Below are 21126 nucleotides of genomic sequence, written 5' to 3'. Positions count from 1 at the left end.
TCTTTTACAGTCTCTCAGTTCAACAAGTCAGTTCCCACAGGCAAAGGCAATTTGCTCTATGAGAAATATTTACAGTATCGTTCTCTGATAAGACAAATATAGACATAATGTGAACCTGATTGTCCTCTGGACTGAATATGATCTTGGTTATATAGTTCTTGACACACTGATAGAAAAATATAGTGTAAGAAAGTTCATTGCGAATATGGAGGTGGAAACGTTTTTTGAAGCGTAAGGCCATAGTAGATTAGTTATTGGATTCTCTTTCCCACCCGTCCCACCCGTCCCACTACCAAACAAGAATGCCTCTGTGGCCTGGTGGTGGAGCATCACGTCTCAACAAAACCCACCACCCATGAAAACTCTGGTTGGAACAGGTCTTCAGCAACCCATCCTTGTAAGAGGCGAGTATGCTTGTTGGTAGAGGTGACTAACGGATCGGGTGGTCAGGTTTGCTGACTTGCTTGATGCATGTCATCATATCCCGCTATGATCGATGCTCATGATGTCAATCACCAAAGTGTCTGGTTCAAACTTGGTTAGTTACAGACAAACAGACCAACCAACGACACTACCTCTCATTATTATATTGTCCCCATCTTCAATCATTCCATCATTCCGTGCAAGAATAGATTTTAAAGTTTTCCAGATTATAAAATATTTCACTTTCAAAAGACTTGTAAACATCAGTGTCAGCTTGTCTCCCATGAGGGGTATCCCGAGAAGAATTGGTCCCCAGTACCCCGTGTTTATAGACCTCAGACTAGGATGTTAGCTCCCATGGATGTGGGAAGAGATGACCAGCTGAGGATTGGGTGGTTACACTTTACCAACAAACCAGTTGTTAATAGAGTTCCTGCCATTATGGTGACACCGATGAGCCTGGTCACCCTTGGCAACCACCTGATCTCTGTTCTAGACATGACTGATACATGCCCACTGTATAGGGAGTGGTCCTCCCCCGGTCCTCCCCCCTCGGTCCTCCCCACTGTGTTGCCACGCTGTATTGTGACTGTAATACAAAACCACCAACAAGCAGGCCTCTATGAGTGTTAACAATAACAGGGCCCACACAGGTAGAAGTTTGGTGACGTTCCAAGACTCAGGACGAGGATGAGTCACCTGTGGAAGGAAGCGGCTTCAGACAGGAGCCCAGCATGCTCCACTTTGCATGCAGTGTAAAAAGAAGGGAGATACATCTCTCTGACATACGTACAGCTTCAGACAGGAGCGGAGCACAGAGGCTTAGTTTTGCTGATGTAAGCATGTGTATTCGGTGATATCTCAGTTCTATACTTTGGTAGAGTAAGTACTGTGTTGTAATATGTAAGTGAGTCTTTAGTGGGAGGGGGGACAAGAGAAGTGTTGATGAAAGGTTGAGATAGATGGAGCAGGGTCAGAATTAACTGCCTCCTCACCTGCCCGTGGCTAGTAACTTTTCTGTCGGGCTGCATGAAATTTTCCTCCACCTCCCCGACTGTCTGGCAGATAATTTTAAGACTGCTTAAATATTCAATTTATCATAGATCCTCAAGTAAGTCTTTGCATTATTTCAACTGAATAAAGACACGATTTGTCACATAATTTTTACATTATTTTAATATTTAGTGTGTTTACAATGTGGGCAGGTAACTTTGAGTTTGTTTGTTTGTTGTTTAACGCCGCACTCAGCAATATTCCAGCTATATGACAGCGGTCTGTAAATAATCGAGTCTGGACCAGACAATCCAGTGACTGACATCATGAGCATCGATGAAATGCATCAACCAAGTCAGCGAGCTTGACCACCCGTTGCTGTTAGTTCCCTCTTTCAGCAAGCATGGGTTGTTGAAGACCTATTCTACCCCGGATCTTCACGGGTAACAAAGGTAACTTTGAAGATGGGCAGGCAACATTTATGGGTCACCTGCCTGACTGTCGTGTTGGGTTTCAAAATCATGTCAAACACTGTTTTAGAGTAGTTTGAAATTTTTGAACTTGCAAGGGGAGATTAAAGCAGTATTAAAACATTAATCATATCTAGTCAACTGGATTATGTGAACATCCCTCAGCAGATGAAAGTTTGACCTGAAATTGGGATGCATCCATGACAGAAAATGTTGCTTGTGACATTTGTATGTAGTTCACATTTGTCCAGTAACCATGGTAGCAACAGTTACAGTGCTTCATCCTCAGGAAGGGAGGACACCTCTGCCCCCCAACTCTCCAAGGTCCCTTGCGTTCACAGCTTCAGGCACAGAACAACATATTCGACGGGATGCACAATATGGATTAGTTCAAATCACGTTGCGAGTGAATTATGTTTTGATTTACTGCCTGCTTTATTCATCTGTAGTACTTCAGTCTGTAAATAGTCATGTCTTGGAAATCCCTCAATCAGCCGCATCACAGAATCTGACAACCCAATTTTCTTTGGCGAGACAAGCATGGGAACTGGGGATATATTCTACTGTATGGGGAGAAAAGCATGGGTACTGGGGATCTATTCTACCATAATCCTCATGGGTAGACAAGCATGGGTACTGGGGATCTATTCTACCATAATCCTCATGGGTAGACAAGCATGGGTACTGGGGATCTATTGTACCATAATCCTCATGGGTAGACAAGCATGGGTACTGGGGATCTATTGTACCATAATCCTCATGGGTAGACAAGCATGGGTACTGGGGATCTATTGTACCATAATCCTCATGGGTAGACAAGCATGGGTACTGGGGATCTATTGTACCATAATCCTCATTGAGAGACAAGCATGGGTACTGGGGATCTATTCTACCATAATCCTCATGGGTAGACAAGCATGGGTACTGGGGATCTATTCTACCATAATCTTCATGGGTAGACAAGCATGGGTCTTGGGGATCTATTCTGGGGATACATTGTACCATATGGGTAGACAAGCCTGGGTACTGGGGATCTATTCTGGGGATACATTGTACCGTATGGGTAGACAAGCATGGGTACTGGGGATCTATTCTGGGGATACATTGTACCGTATGGGTAGACAAGCCTGGGTACTGGGGATCTATTCTGGGGATACATTGTACCGTATGGGTAGACAAGCATGGATACTGGGGATCTATTCTGGGGATACGTTGTACCGTATGGGTAGAAAAGCCTGGGTACTGGGGATCTATTCTGGGGATACATTGTACCGTTTGGGTAGACAAGCATGGGTACTGGGGATCTATTCTGGGGATACATTGTACCATTTGGGTAGACAAGCATGGGTACTGGGGATCTATTCTGGGGATACATTGTAACATATGGGTAGACAAGCATGGGGACTGGGAGTTATTCTGGGGATACATTGTACCGTATGGGTAGACAAGCATGGGTACTGGGAGTTATTCAGGGGATACATTGTACCGTATGGGTAGACAAGCATGGGTACTGGGAGTTATTCTGGGGATACATTGTACCGTATGGGTAGACAAGCCTGGGTGCTGGGGATCTATTCTGGGGATACATTGTACCGTATGGGTAGACAAGCATGGGTACTGGTGATCTATTCTGGGGATACATTGTACCATATGGGTAGACAAGCAATGGTACTGGGGATGTATTCTGGGGATACATTGTACCATATGGGTAGACAAGCATGGGTACTGGGGATGTATTCTGGGGATACATTGTACCGTATGGGTAGACAAGCATGGGTACTGGGGATCTATTCTGGGGATACATTGTACCATATGGGTAGACAAGCCTGGGTACTGGTGATCTATTCTGGGGATACATTGTACCATATGGGTAGACAAGCATGGGTACTGGGGATGTATTCTGGGGATACATTGTACCGTATGGGTAGACAAGCCTGGGTACTGGTGATCTATTCTGGGGATACATTGTACCGTATGGGTAGACAAGCCTGGGTACTGGGGATCTATTCTGGGGATACATTGTACCATATGGGTAGACAAGCATGGGTACTGTGGATCTATTCTGGGAATACATTGTACCGTATGGGTAGACAAACATGGATACTGAGGATCTATTCTGGGGATACATTGTACCGTTTGGGTAGACAAGCATGGGAAATGGGGATGTATTCTGGGGATACATTGTACCGTTTGGGTACTGGGGATCTATTCTGGGGATACATTGTACCATATGGGTAGACAAGCATGGGTACTGGGGATGATAGCAACAGGGGATGATAGATATGACCTGATGATGCAGTCTGTTGTTTTCACTCAGTAATAGCAGCTTTACTTCTGAGTGCTGAGTGAGTCATCCCCTCTTTGCAAGCCACACACCAACTTTTTGATCTTCAGCAAGTTTCTTGAAATACCAGTCAGTCTGATAGGCATAGTTATCAGTGAGCGCTGAGCAGACAACGCCGTAATTATCATCAACAGAGAGCGTGGCCGAGGTCGGCATGACCCAGCTGGTCCCATGAGCTGAACAGTTTCCATAGGAGGCAATTATTGACAAACATACTTCGAAACAGTTTGAATTGTATTACACGAACTTCGTGACAGCTGTAAAACATTCCCTTGTGTGGAGGTATCGTGTGTGCAGCCGTCAGATGAGTGTATTGCTGTATTGGTGCCGGCTTGCTGTGGTTCCTGCTGCAGGTGGCTAGAGCTCCTTGGTACATGCACATGTTAAGTGTGTTCATTTACGCTTAAAGGAAGCACTTCATCAGTTATTGATAGCTCTGAGTCATTAGTAGGTGTCGCCAAATATAATCTGTTGCTTATGACTGTACAGAATGGTTATATATTTGAAATGATATTTCCAGAGCAGATTATTAAGCTTGCAGACTCAGGCCAATTCTCAGTCTGGGCACTTCATTCCTTGAGATTGTAGACTCAAAATTTTATATCTTGTAGTTAAGGATGACCCTAATTATTCAGTGTCATATTAATAAATGATATGTTTGTCTTTTAATGCTGCCCTCGGCAATGTTCCAGCTATATGGTAGTGGTCTGTAAGTGATGGACTCAACAGACCAGTGATCGACATCATGAGCATCGATCTACGCATCAACCAAGTCAGCAAGTCTGACCACCCGATCCTGTTAGTTGCGCTCACAACAAGCATTGGTTCTTGAAGGCAAATTCTGACCTGGATCTTCATGGAGCAGCACAATCCTCAGAATTTCAGGAAACAGGGTCGTTGGTACTCCGTCTTTGTCTCTCCATTGGGATTCTGTTGTAGTATTAGTTACCAGAGCCCCATCCCACAAAGCCAACGTAGCACTGTGACTGTCTTAAGTCCATTTGAAATAATGGAATTTACAATCATCTTGGCGCTATGATCGCTTTGTGAAACTGGCCCAGAACCCCATGATTGACTCCTGCTTAATGACCATCTCAACCCGATTCTTAGACTAACATCTAGTCTCTGAAATGAACGTATTTTACAGAAAAAGCAGTTGTTGTTTTTTCTTAAGAATATAATAACAGAGAGCAGGAGACTTTCTTCATTTTCTGGAACTGCAGTAATCTTAACTTGCCAAATATTATAGACTTGCATGGGCTGTATTGGATATATTTGTTTTAGTGTTTAATGACAGACTTCCTGATTGTGTCAGTAAACTCAGTGAGGACTGTGGATGCTCACACTATTGACCTCAAGTTTGACTGGGGTAGGGCTGATTATTAGAGTTGAACATTTTGCCACTCCTTTGAAATCTTTTTTTAAACACAAGTCCAGTTCTCAGAGTTTGTAGCTGGTCCAAACAGGTTCAGAAATACATCCCTTAAATGCTACTATAGTCTATGAGGCCTACCTTCATTAGATTATTCTTGTTCTCAGCACAATCACTTGTGTGACTTACAAAGGTTGCTTCAGTAACAGGCTTCTTATGTAAAGCTATATAGGTGTGTTGATATGTGGAGCCGATTGAAGATCTGAAGCTGATGTGAATTACTCGTGGGTTGATCTGGAAGATTATTTAACCTGTCCATGGCTGGGATACTGCACGTGAGCATAAAACCATAGTCACTCACTCACTCACTCACTCACTCACTCACTCTACAGCCATTCCTCATCACTTGGATGTGGCTGGGATACTGCACGTGAGCATAAAACCATAGTCACTCACTCACTCACTCACTCACTCACTCACTCACTCACTCACTCACTCACTCTACAGCCATTCCTCATGACTTGGATGTGGCTGCCATGTTCCTTGCAGCTGCACCAGCTACTAGTCACCACTCCATCTTTGTCATGGCTTCATCAGTTTCTAAATTTATTATCTCTAAGGTGAATCAAATCACCTGAATCTCAAATAAAAAATCAAAGGCTCGGTACACATTATCTTGAGCTCTTTAATAATACCATTGGCTTGATGACGATGATTTCAGCCTCAGGGTCCAGTCTGAAACATCTGCTCTTGTTATTTTATAAGATGATGTAAGGATTTCATGATGAAGTAGAACAATAATTATGCATGAGCTCGGCAAGTAAAGAAATGAAGACGATTCAAATAGCCCAGAGCTTCACCTTGTGGTTGGACCAATACATAATGCCATCTCATTCAGCCTCATTGGAAAAGAAAACACTTTCCAGGATGAAATTCATATCATCCTTCATAGATGAATCATCATCTTAAGTGTTAGAATTATTGAGTTGTTATGACTTACAAACACAACAGTTTTTGTGTGTGAAATGGGGACTTGGAGTGACGGGTCAAAACTTAGATACAACGCTGGAGTTGAATCTATTTGTGCTGGTGTTTTGGGGTGTTATGGGTTTTGAAGAAGCATTTACTGGAGGTTTCTCATTGATGAGGTAGATGATTTCATATCAACAGCATTAATGCTGGTTAGTGGATCTGATTCATGTTTAGATGAGGTGTGTGGGGGGGGGTGGTGCTGGTAATCGCCTACTTAGGTTCAACTGGTGGGTTCACCCATAATAGTCAAGTTGAAAGTATTGTTCCTTTTCCTGTAGGTGATGTTGAGAACAGAACAGTTTCACACACACACAGAACAATAGATCTTTTAAAAAACTGTTCAGATTGGACATCAAAAAGTGCATTGGGGTGAATGAGTGCATTCGCAATGTTTACGTCCTCCTTGTTTGATTACTGGTACTTGGTGGATTGGCTGATCAAAGTCATGCAGTTGAATATCCCTTGACTTGGTAGATATTGTATATCAGACAAGGCAGTGGGGTAGCCTTGTGATTAAAACTTTCGCTGTTCACATCAATGGCCCAGGTTTGAGACCCCGGCAGTGATACAACTGGAATATTGCTTATAACATAAAACACTCACTCACTCACTCACTCACTCACTCACTCACTCACTCACTGCTTTTGGAAATTTGTTTTCTTGTGATCTTGTGAATATTGCTTCAAGTTAATCACACTCTCACTCATCTTTGTGTGGGGTGGTTGGAGGGGGGGGTTTTCAGGTAGCCTAGTGGTTAAAGCGTTCGCTCGTCACGCCAAAGACCCAGGTTCGATTCCCGACATGGGTACAATGTGTGAAGCCCATTTCTGATGTCCCCCGCCGTGATATTGCTGGAATATTGCTAAAAGTGGCATAAAACCATATTCACTCACTCACTCATTTTGTGGGGGAGCCTGGGGGATGCCAGACTCATGTTCGATTCCTCACAGTGGTACGGTGTGTGAAGCCCATTTGTGGACTATTGCTGAACTCTCAGACACTGAAAAGGTACTTGAATATTGAAGAGGTACTGCAAGGAATAGAAGAAATATGTCAAGGCATTCTTCCGATGTGGTGACAGCCTCTTCTTGAAATGGTTGGCGCTGTGTGTCGTTATTTATTGATAGACATGAATATTGGAGTGGACATAATGGCTATTGTCAGTGAAATACGGTCCGATGTGGTTGCAGACATGATTAATGAGTGAGTATGGATGCAGCAGTGGATGAACAGATGCCAGGTACCAGCAGGAAGACAATTCTACCATCGAACTGACAATTGAGTCAAGCGAGGGGCAATCCGTTATTGCATGTGACAATGTGTTACACAAGTGTCACAGCCTAGTCTGAACCCAGTACATATCTGTTGTGAAGTAAGCTCAGGTCATAATAGACCATATTCACACTAGTATTGACTGAAAATGATGCAAAGGGCTCATTTCTTGAGCAATTAACAAGCAGACTCAAAAGTTTTTTGTAGACCGATATCTTATGCTGTGAACTCTCGTCAGCCCTGGTTGGAATCTCTATAATGGTTGAGTGGATTCAGAACACCTGCTAGGTGAATGGAAGGTCAGTGGCTCGATGCCAGCCATTTCAATAAACGTTTAAACATGGTACTTATTCTTTATGTGACCCTGCCTGGCACTGCTGACTAGTAAAAGCATGTACGCACACATGCACATACTTTTCATGAGAGGATTGATAGGGAGAATTGGGAAGGTGTCAATGTGTCCTATTGACATTGATTATTGCTCATGCTATCAACCACTGGTTTGCCTCACAGGCTCGTTTAATTTTAACTCACTCACTCACTCAATATTGGTAACTGGGTCTTAAGGTATCATCTCTCACTCAATTCTAGTGGGCTGGTGTTATCATGCTATCAACCACTGGTGTTGGCCTGACCACACAATAGATTATGTACAGGCCGCTGTGATCTACAACTTCAACATGGGTAGTCAGGTCTTAAAACAATCAGACAAAGCAATAACGCCTTATTTATACATAGATATTCCCAAAAGGTCTCATCCTGGGGTTGAAGACAAATGGAATTCCTCTTTATATCAGTCTAACAGTTAAAGAATATGGTTACACTGCAACGTATTTTCATGACAGAGTTATCTAGACTAGTGATGGGCAATTGACAATGAACAGTTCTAAGAACATTATGGAGGCAATTTATTTAAGAGGCTGCGCATGCAAGGACTTTGATGCTTGTAACAAAGCAGAGAGTTGGTTGGTCTAGAACTGTGTTCCACCCACTGCTGTCCCCACCATGATTCAGAAGAGAGGAATTATTGTAAGGTAATCTCTGGTGAAGAAGCAGTGATGGAGTGTTTGAAAAGCGTGGGAAAGTGGCTGCGATTTGTTCGTCTGTCAGGTAGAGCTGTGTTGAAATATACACATGTAATTTGCCCCCTTGTCACCTTGCCAAGTCGGGCAGAGAATCAGCGGTACCGGAATTGGTGTAGTATACAACATGACAATATCACTGCCACAGCACTTGCTGAAAACACAGTCTGATCTCATGATGGCCCAATGATACATTCTGATCTCCTGGTGACCCAGTGACACAATCTGATCTCATGATGGCCCAGTGACAATCTGATCTCATGGTGGCCCAGTGACACAATCTGATCTCATGATGGCCCAGTGACACAATCTGATCTCATGGTGGCCCAGTGATAATATGATCTCATGGTGGCCCAGTGACAGTCTGATCTCATGGTGGCCCGGTGATGATCTGATCTCATGGTGGCCCGGTGACAGTCTGATCTCATGGTGGCTCAGTGACAATCTGATCTCATGGTAGCGCAGTGACACAATCTGATCTCCTGGTGTCCCAGTGACACAATCCTATCTCATGGTGGACCAGTGACAATCTGATCTCATGGTAGCCCAGTGACAATCTGATCTCATGGTGGCCCAGTGACAATCTGATCTCATGGTGACCCGGTGATAATCTGATCTCATGGTGGCCCGGTGACAATCTGATCTCATGGTGGCCCGGTGATAATCTGATCTCAAGGTGGCCAAGTGACACAATACTATCTCATGGTGGCCCGGTGATAATCTGATCTCATGGTGGCCCAGTGACAATCTGATCTCATGGTGGCTCAGTGATACAATCTAATCTCATGGTGGACCAGTGACACAATCTGATCTCATGATGGCCCAGTGACACAATCCTATCTCATGGTGTCTCAGTGACAATCTGATCTCATGGTGGCCCAGTGACACAATCTGATCTCATGATGGCCCAGTGACACAATCCTAGCTCATGGTGGCTCATTGACAATCTGATTTCATGGTGGCCCCGATGACACAATCTGATCTCATGGTGGCCCAGTGACACAATCTGATCTCATGGTGGCCCATTGACACAATCTGATCTCACGGTGGCCCATTGACAATCTCAAGGATAAAGGTGTTTTAAGCTATCTACCCTTTTTGAAATTGCATGCAATTAGAACCACAACATCAGTTTTATCAGGCCAGAGCATACACTTCAATGAATCTGGTATGGTACACAAAGTCTCTTAGTAATGGAAATTTGGATTCCAGGATAGGAAATGTCCCCAGCAACCTATGCTTGGTGGAGGTGACTCAGTGAATTGGGTGCTCAGACTTAGTTGTCATTGCACCCTAGCGGCACAGATCGTTGCTCACATTATCAGTCACTAGTTTGTCTGGTCCAGACTGGATTATGTACAGGTCCTGTCATGTAGCTGGAATATTGCTGAGTGTTGCATTAAACAACAAACAAACAACCGGTCATTCAGTCGTATCATCGCCTGAAGGTAGACAAGCTGTGGTGTAGGGAGTGGAGCAAGCCGACAGTAGTACCAGACTATATTGTTGCTACATGATTCCATGCCAATGTCAGGGCAGCGCCAGCATGTTGGAATGAGGCAAGCGCCACTGAGAAACACGTGTGTGTAATAATGATGTAATCCCATGCAGATAACTCTTAGCAACTGCATGCCGTGAAGTGGTGGCATTTTATGTATTCAGCAGTCGTACAGGTTCTACCTGGGGTTGTGTAGCGCAAAGTTGAAAGGTTATACCACCACTGGGATATAAAGCCTTGTTATACCATGTAGGAGAGATGTAGCATTGTGTTGCCATCACCGCTCAATTCTGTTAGGTGTACCTGGAGTTGGGTAACACAATGTTGATAGGTTATATCATCCACTGGGATATACAGCAGCCTTGTTATATCATGTTGGGTAGCTATCTGTAACATGTGTTGCCGACACTGCTCAGTTCTGTTCACATTTCATCAGTTTACAAGATTCATGGTATCTGCTTCACACAGAATGAAGAATTCGAGTTTCTTCGGCTAGTGGTTACAGCATTCACTCCACGCACCGAAGATCAGGGTTCTTTACCCAAAATGGATACATTTTGTGCGAATTCTTCGTGTCCTTTGTTGTGATATTGCTAGAATATTACTATGATAGTCACTCACAATTTCACCGGTGAGGATCCGGGGTAGAACAGGTCTTCAGCATCCCATGCTTGCCATAAAAGGCGACTATGCTTGTCGTAAGAATCTACTATGCTTGTCGTAAGAGGCGACTATCGAGATCAGGTGTCAGGCTTGCAGACTTGGTTGATGCATGTCATCGTATCCCAATTGCGTGGATCAATGCTCATGATGTCAATCACTGGATTTTTGGTCCAGACTCGATTATTTACAGACCGCTGTCATATAGCTGTAATACTGCTGAGTGCGGCGTTAAAGAAAAAACAAACAAAAAAACAATTTCACATTTTTAGGTACCCACTAAATATATAAAACGTCAGCAGTTAACAATCTGCATCAATGTAGCTTTATATTTATTTTTTATCAAATTTCTTACAGTCTTTTTATACAATTGCATCATGCTTAAAATAAAAATAGAAAAAGTAAGTGAAATGTTTAAGAAGTTCTTGAAAACTGTTCTCCTACACAGAGTGCAATGCTGTGACTGAAGGTGGCATATATTGGTGGACTATAACAGCTATATCAACCAGGCAACTAGTAACACTTGTGGTGCTCTGGGCTGGGCTTGACAGTGTCTTTCAGTTAGGAGCCTGTCAAGTTAGAAGCCTCATAACTCATTATTGTACATATGACTCATCTGAGTGTAAATACAGGAGGTACAGTCACAACTTAAACACTACAGGTATGCCCTCTTTCAGCCTGGAACTTCACAAGTCACTTCAAGTCCCAAATCAAATTGAGAGGGCTTAGCTGTAATCTACAAACCTGCTGCACTCAGAGGGAAAAAAGTTCAAGTACACGTTTTAGATAAATTTTTGAGTTTGCATTGAAATTAACATTAAGTCGGCATCAGAATTACATATTGCTTTGCATTAAAATATAGCATTGCTTTGCATAAAAATTAAACAGTGACTTGTGTTAAGTTTGAACCTCGAACTGGCATCTGAATTGCCATCAGCATTAAATAAATTGAATTCATTGGAGGATATAGTTTAATTGAGTTTTAAAGGCGTTATTTTCGGATATTACATTTTAAATTGATCATTACGGTTTGTTTCATCAGTGGAAATAATGCAGCTCAAGCCCCACCCTTTCCATTATCAGCCAATCAAGAAACAGACATTTTGGGGGTTATGGAAAGATTGCTTGGTTAGCCAATCAGATGCCTGGGAATCTCATGCTATGTATTTGTATGCCTGTAGCTGTATATTTCCTTTATCATGCTATGTGTTGAGATGACAACAGAGGACTGTGGCGAGTTGTGTCATCTGTAAGCTCCGCACTCTCCAGGGGACACTGTGACTCATAACATACAAGAGTTGATTGATAAGTTTGAGTCTCACATAGAAGGAATTGCGTAATAGTGGAATCTTTTGTTTAGGACATGCCATGATGATATAGAAATATAGTCACAAAAACTTGAGTCAGGTGAGGAATTTGTTTCAGTGTGACAAATCAGTAAAATAAGCAGGCGTGTGTGACCTGTGGAAAAGGGACTAACTTGCAGAACTTGCTGTGATCAAAGAAAAAAGGGTTAACGCCAAAAGCCATACATGATAAATGATATAACACTAGGGTAGAATGTTCCTTCCTAATTGCTACCGTAAAGGGGTAGGCAGCAGACAGCCTTGGAGATGTGAAATTATCAGGGATGAGAATCTTCCGCGGATCTGCTTATTTTGTGACAACAAAATTGTTAAAATCTGATGGCGTCCTCCATAAACATCACCAGTTTATGGACCACGCCCCATTGCAAATAAGTTCCAGCTGAAAAGGAAATTCCCATACTCATCCCTGAATTAGAAGAACAGGATTTAATACTTGCTCGTAAGTTCAGTAGAAGTATGACACAAGAAGACAGTCCATAATCTAGGGGTGAAATGATACAGCAAGGTCATGATACAATATGTATCGCGATACATAGGTCAAAATATGATGTGTGTTGCGATATGCATATTTACGTCAAATCGCATGGGAAGTTCAAAAGGAAAAGCTAGTTGTAGACACATGTACGTAGCGTCTATTTTTATTAGTCAACATTGGGCATGGGAGGCCCAGTCGTCTTAGGCCACGATTCGCTGTGCAGAGTTGCATCCCTAGGGGCACGCCAGAAACCTATGATTGTGGGTTCGAATCCCGGTTCGCCTCAATTATGTTTCTAGGTTTGTCAGCACCATACCTGTGCTCAGGGGTTTCACCGAAGTGGTAAATGTCTGAGACCTGCATCACTTCGGGCTTTCCTCCCAAATTAATCTGACTAGCTGTGATATAACTGGAATCCTGTTAAAAGCGGCGTTAAACCCAACTCACTAACTAGTAGTCAACTTGAAATGCTAATTACAATTTTTTTGCGATATTTGACTCACAAAAACGTCAGGGATCATTAAACGAATAGTAATTTATTTCAGCAAGTGTATGTCTATCAATTCAGAAAAAAAAGTATCGTATATCTTATCGCCACATGAAACTCACGATGCACTGGTGTACCGATGTATCATTTCACCATTACCATGAACCAAGTGTACAGGATCCTCCTTTAGCTGGTAATCCTCAGCAGCCATTATGAGCATCCACAACCCATTGAAGTCATCTCTTATAACAAGCAATTGGCTCAGTGGGCACCATTTTCCTTGGCATCCACATTGGGGACACCTCTAGTAGCTGGATAGACAGCGAGTCATTTGTGGGGTGTGCATAATTGTTCTGTGTAGATTTTATGCCACTTTCAGCACTATCCACACAGATCATGGTGGGGGGCAACAAGAAATAGACTTCATATATTTTACCAATATTGGAAATTGAACCCTGGTCTTTGGCATGACTTTGCCCCACTTTGATCACGATGTTACCCCATCACCCCGAACTGATGATACATACTTATGTTTTGAGCTGTTATGTCATATTATGCAGGGATGCAACTTAACCTGAAATATTGACTGGTGGAAACATATTGACTGGTGGTACAAAATGACCCATACTAGTGCCAAGACGAGCATTAACTAGCCAATTAGAAAGCAAGTAAAGTAACATATAGGCTATAAAATCTTTTATTACACACTACATTTCCCTCCTCTAAAATTAAAAAAAGATATCCTGATGTTGATTTCATAATAGAGCTGGCTGGACTTGCTTTGATATATGTCTAGATTGGTTTGGTTTTCATAAAATACATATATCCCACAGTCATGGTGCAGGACTCTAAAGCAAGGTAACATTAATGAAAAACATGGTCCTGCTTAATGCTGGGCTAGGTGCTGTCGTGGCTAATGTGATGATTTCTTAACATGCTGTCTTTTTCTTTCAGGCAATTTACAAGTTTTAATGGGGACAGCTATCCATACTACCCATGTGAGACAGTACCTGCCGACTCCTCGTACAACCTGCGGACGCTGTACCCCCCTCCCCCACCCCCGCCACCACCTCCTTCCCACCCTAGTCACGACCAACATCCCAGTATACCAAGCCATCCACCCGAGCTCCCCTCCCCCGACATCCAGAACGCACCCTTAAATCTCTCACTCTCATGTGGTGGCTCCCCGCCACCTCATCGTCCGCAGCTACGTCCATCGGTCATCACATGTGCGACGGCGTCATCGCCAGGCAGTAGTTCCTCACAGCGGTATGGGCATTGTTCGAGCCCGGAGGAGCGGTCATCACCGCCATCTAACATACCAGCAGCAGGTAAGACAACTGACAACTCTTATGTTCAAGGGATTGCTTTGTGTAAGGTAGCAGTTCGGGATGATTGAATTTTGTATTGTGCATCGATGGAACAGTTCATTGATTGATTTTGGGTTTTGCACCAATAGAACAGTTCAAGGATTGATTTGGGGTTGTGCATCGATAGAACAGTTCAAGGATTGATTTTGGGGGGTTGTGAAATGATGGAACAGTTCAAGGATTGATTTTGGTGGGTTGGGAAATGATAGAACAGTTTAAGGATTGATTTTGAGTTGTGCATCGATAGAACAGTTGGAACAGTTCAAGGATTGTTTTGGGAGGATTGTGGAATGATAGAACAGTTCAAAGATTAATTTTGGGTTGTGCATTGATAGAACAGTTGGAACAGTTCAAGGATTGTTTTGGGGCGTTGTGAAATGATAGAACAGTTCAAGGATTGATTTTGGGTTGTGCATCGATAGAACAGTTGGAACAGTTCAAGGATTGATTTGGGGGGATTGTGAAATGATAGAACAGTTCAAGGATTGATTTTGGGTTGTGCATCGATAGAACAGTTCAAGGATTGATTTGGGGGGATTGTGAAATGATAGAACAGTTCAAGGATTGATTTTGGGTTGTGCATCGATAGAACAGTTCAAGGATTGATTTGGGGGGGTTGTGAAATGATACAACAGTTCAAGGATTGATTTTGGGTGGTGCATCGATAGAACAGTTGGAACAGTTCAAGGATTGTTTTTTGGGGGTTGTTAAATGATGGAACAGTTCAAGGATAGATTATGGGTTTTGCACCTATAGAACAGTTCAAGGATTGATTTTGGGGGGTTGTGAAATGATAGAACAGTTCAAGGATAGATTATGGGTTGTGCACCTATAGAACAGTTCAAGGATAGATTTTGGGGGGTTGTGAAATGATAGAACAGTTCAAGGATTGGTGTTTGGAATGGGCCACTCACGTATCAGTTGAGTAGTTGCTTGACAAGATGGACCACTCACGTATCAGTGCAGTAGTTGCTTGACAAGATGGGCCACTCACGTATCAGTGCAGTAGTTGCTTGACAAGATGGGCCACTCACGTATCAGTGCAGTAGTTGCTTGACAAGATGGGCCACTCACGTATCAGTTCAGTAGTTGCTTGACAAGATGGGCCACTCACGTATCAGTTCAGTAGTTGCTCTACAAGATGGGCCACTCACGTATCAGTGCAGTAGTTGCTTGACAAGATGGGCCACTCACGTATCAGTGCAGTAGTTGCTTGACAAGATGGGCCACTCACGTATCAGTGCAGTAGTTGCTTGACAAGATGGGCCACTCACGTATCAGTTCAGTAGTTGCTTGACAAGATGGGCCACTCACGTATCAGTTCAGTAGTTGCTTGACAAGATGGGCCACTCACGTATCAGTTCAGTAGTTGCTTGACAAGATGGGCCACTCACGTATCAGTTCAGTAGTTGCTTGACAAGATGGGCCACTCACGTATCAGTTCAGTAGTTGCTCTACAAGATGGGCCACTGTTAAAACAGGTTCTTGTGCACTTCAGGGAGGGGCAGTGATATTTCAAGGCATCACTTTCTACATGAGCCCTAAGCTAATTGTGAGTGAAATGAGTGGTTACCGTAGCAGTGTCTCTGAGAATTGAAGAGAATAGTTTTGACTTTGAGAAGCTATAACAAACATAAACAGTTTCATAAGAAACAGGCTGACTGGAAATCTGTGAATGTTTTTGAGTGGCTGCAACCTCACTTGATATTGCACACACATGAAGGTTGGCCTTTTTTGCATTTACCTCTGATTTATGACATTTATTGAGTTCAATGACGTCACCTCATCTCTGGAAATATCATCACTTTTTCTTTTGCTAAAGTAAACAGAAGTAAACAGAAAAATGAAAAAATAACAAGAAATGAACAGGTAAAAACAAGCATGTTCATTTATGTATGTTTTAAACAGATATATTTCCTGCTGTCAAAATGTTTGGTGGAAGCCAAAGCTTTGTACACTACTGCCTAGAAGTTCATTCCCCTTACACGCATGGGCAACGCGTTACGCAACCAGTGTGCATCGGGTTGGTCACGCGTGTGATACCCGTGTGCAACGCGTTGCACACGGGTGTGCACCCCGTCCGCCACTCGTGTGCAACGCGTGACACACTCATTAGAGGGGGAACAAACTTTTGACCAAAGGAGGACCCGTCTTAAGCTGAACCTGGAGGTGGTAACAAGGAGAGAAAATTTTGTTATCCTGACGAAAAATGATAATGCACATGTATTTCCTAATGTCTCCTTTCTTTATGTGATTTTGTGGGAATAACATGAATACTGTTGTGATCAAATAGATGTGTTTTGTTTTATACGACCATTGCTTCTAAATCCGATGGTGTTAAGAGAATACATGGTCCTGGAACATGTTATTGCAATTGAAATGCTTTTATTGTGATTTGACATTAACCGTCTGTAGTACGACTTTCAGTGATAATATGTATGAGGTTTGGCGGCGCATTGTTTTTATTGGACCCTAATTACTTTGTGATGACTTGGACTCTTTATCACAGCTCCATAGCCGTGAGGCTGGAAAAGAGCAGCATGTAATTAATGAGGGTGGGTTATATCATTGAGGATACACTTGAGGGAGAGAATACTAATTACCGTACTACAGGAAGAGACCTGTAGACGTAAGCGCGGGGTTGTGTTTTAGCTGGCCGTTCGATAATGGCCGCCAGGAGAAGTGAGCTTTGACTGCGTCATCTAAAATAAATAATAAGATACAGCAGTGTTATTTTCACGGTCTGTTGAATAAACTCCCAGTGCAACGGTCAATGTATCTTCTACTTGATCCTTGATACATCATTTTGGCATTCACAATATATAGTATTTCAACGTACAAAAGAGCACTGATCTAAAGCAATTCCGCGGGAGTAGTTGTTACCTGTGCATTACTGTATTTTCTCAGTGAGTACCCGGATGATATAGCAGAAATCTAGACTTGTTCGCAACCTGTGCTCGCCATTCGTAAGCGCATTTTTATTGAAAGTAGAAGGACATATGGTCACACTGATCAACAAAAATGAAATACAGTTTTTGAAATGTAGGTATATTTGTGGGGAGCATCGGTAATGGTGATGCAGTTTTGATAAGTCACTTGCTTGGTAATTGTGCGATCTTCGTGTACACTATTTTGACTTGCAACACAAAGAAAATATTTCATCTGCACATTGCTTATTTTACCGTGTGTATATGTTTACATTCAAAATGTAAACAGATTTCACTAAGGAAATGTATTAAACGCCTAAATATTCAGTTTATTTTACAAATTAACTGAAAAATATGTCCATCTTTATTAATATGATAACGAATTCCAAATATTTGTTTATGTTTAATATCATCACCAAGTACAGTTCTGTATTGTTTGGCTTCTTTTCTTAGCATAATTGATATATTGTGATGTGTTTAAGCTCTTTTGGTCGTCTTTATCATTTTTAGTCAGTCGGTTAAATAAATAAATGGATTATTCAGTCAATTTGTAAAATGACTGAAATATTTAGATATTTAATAAATTGCCTGAGTGAATCATATTTTACACATTGACTGTAACATATACACGCTTACAAAAGAAAATACTTGTGAAAACAACGTCTATCGCACATCGAAAAACTTCCCAACCAAACGGAAAAGAACAAGAATGATTCTGTTCAAAGCTGCAGCGAATGAATGAAAACAAAATGCAAATATCATTATTACAACCTACCAAAGTTATAATGTATCCGGGAATATCAACATAAAGGAACAATATCCATTGCGTCTGCAGCTGTAAAGAAATACTTATTCGATGTCAAATGCCTATGTGAGAATCAAATACTTTAATAATAATTATTTGGAAACAATATTTGGAATATATATGAAATATATTAAAATATTTAAATATATCGTTTTTAAACGTTATTTAAATGTATCGAATATTATAACCCGTATCTGTTTCTTAACTGATCACTTAGTTTGTTTCAATTGTTTCACATAGGTGCCAAGTTAGCTGAGAAAGCCCACGTGACAACTATTTTTATGATGTCCACGGTTCTTAAAAACATACATTGAGTTAGATAACAATGAACAACCAGTCAGTGTATTATCGGTTACCCTTTGAACAAAGTATGTTGTTTTTACATCTGTACTTCACGCCATGATATGAGTGTATTCCCTAGGTTTAGTAACCCTACCTTCACATGTAAACACTTACTTTTGACATATCCACTGTGCAAGATAACAGTAATTAATCAATCAACGTATTTCCTGTTGATCCTTTGATGTCTGGGAATGATCAGTTGATTTACAAAAAAAGTAAATCAACTGATCATACATCTCTTGCTGGGCTGCCACGTGCATAATTCACATTCCACCTCACTTCAAACCTGGATTTAGATTAAATAATTACCCCAGGTACAAGAAAGACCAAATTTGAACCTTTATCCGGTAATCTGAGTGGTGCTACAACTGAGTATACATAATATATATTCATTAACTGAGCAGCATGTGAATTACGACAAATACAGAAGTGTAGGGTTATACCAGAAAATGTGGATGACAACAAGGGAGTAGTAATTGTATCATCCACGCAATCCGAAATCCGCAAATGCTTTCACTCAGCGATACTTTTTTTATTATCAAACTGTAACAATCAGGGGTATTTCCAAATAACGACATCCGATGAGCTTTCGCCGTTATTTGTCTGTTTGTTTAGGCTGAAGAAATTAATTACCATGCGCCCTTTGTTGAAATCTTCATAGATCACGGGTAACCAATCAGTTTTCAAAAATGCGAAAGTTTATTTAGCTGTCCTTGCAGACTGGTAGCCCAGTCTCTTGTCACGCTCGGTTGCGTTAACGAGCAAATTGACTCACGGCAGCTAGTAAGCCCAAGCGGAAATCCAAAGGTCGTATTACCTGAAGAATCAACCTTCATTTGCGAAATATCTACTGCTCTTAAAATCAATATTTCTCCCAATACTAAAATTCAGAACTTTCTAACCAAGGATTACCAGTTGAAACTGGTCGATGGCTGAACATTCCCAGGGAAGACAGCCAGTGTCCACTCTGTGATTCTATCGCTGTGGGAGATGAATTGCATTATTCATTCCGATGTGAAGCTTTACACCAACGGCGATATGAACTCTTAAATAAGCAATATCTTAAGTTTCCAAACATTTAAGAAAATTATGACCACTAACAGTGTAAGAAATCTAAAAGGCCTATCTAAATTCCTTAACAATGTGTACAATACAATTGGTAAATTGTATTAGTATCCACGTATCCTATTTTTATTATTTTTGTTAAATTGTACATAATAAAAATTGTAGATAATTGTATGTCATGTTATTCTAAGAATAAATGAGTTTGAGTTTGAGTTCGACACCCGAGAAGAAGCCAGAGATTAGTGCTCCTTTTTGAATAGTTTACAATCATGTGTTTTAGGGTTAGCTGTGTTGGCTTAAACGTATTTTTATTTCAAAAGAAATCTGGATCGGTAAACAAGCAAAACTTGCTTATGTAATACCTCTCCAGGTAACAACTTAACAACAGCTGGATATATATATATAAGAGAGTGATGAACATAAACATACAAAATGCACAAATGAAATACACGAAGCCAGTACACTGAAGCAAGTGGTGTCTGTGAAATAAGGTAATGCAGTTTTCCTTTACTACATGCATAAAATTAAGCTACTCAAACCTTTTGCTTTTGACAATGATGTCATGAACTGATTTAAGAAGAGTCATGTTTGTAGAACTGCTTAACTACTGCCATGTAATATCATGTTTATTAATAATTGCATCAGAACGATTAATTGAGGATTTGATTTCTTTTAATGAGCGAGCATTAGTTACTTCATCGGATAGAGGGTTCCGCAGGTTGATCATATCCAGAAGAAATGATAATAAGCATAGGTCTGTGTTCTACATTTGATTGTTTGTATGTTGAATCTTTTTCTAAGGTTATATTTGCTGTTATCAGAGAATTGAATATACACTTTTCAAATATTTTGGCTAAGCAACTTGTGAGTGCTACAGGTCTATGATTTGGGCATTCATGTTCATCGCTGACACTGACACCGCATCAGCCCGGCAGTGGACTTGACACAGTTATTTGCGCACTGATTATATAACTCCTACAGACAGGTGGGGTGGTTGTTCAAAGCGAAACGGACGACCCCGTCTGTTATCTAATAAATGCTGTGCGGCGCCTTTGATCTTGCCTCCAACCATACACCTTATAGTAGTAAACGACGATCAGGATGGCCTGGAAATAAACACAATACTGTCTGCCCAGTGTATC

At 41.6% G+C, this 21126-nt stretch overlaps 1 protein-coding gene across 2 annotated transcripts in view; it reads left to right on the top strand.

Annotated features, from left to right (window-relative positions):
* Nucleotides 1-21126, top strand: part of LOC139444621 (transcription cofactor vestigial-like protein 4) — a 107212-nt gene that overhangs the window by 78117 nt on the left and 7969 nt on the right. For both annotated transcript variants that reach the window (XM_071225533.1, XM_071225532.1), the window contains exon 3: nucleotides 14430-14806. In XM_071225533.1, the coding sequence (XP_071081634.1) occupies nucleotides 14430-14806 (377 nt within the window). The remainder of the gene's footprint in view (nucleotides 1-14429; nucleotides 14807-21126) is intronic.

Source organism: Haliotis cracherodii, unplaced genomic scaffold, assembly GCF_022045235.1.
Source record: "Haliotis cracherodii isolate W230 unplaced genomic scaffold, xgHalCrac1.p SCAF_6, whole genome shotgun sequence".
Taxonomy (NCBI): domain Eukaryota; kingdom Metazoa; phylum Mollusca; class Gastropoda; order Lepetellida; family Haliotidae; genus Haliotis; species Haliotis cracherodii.
This window is presented reverse-complemented; position numbering and strand designations above follow the sequence as displayed.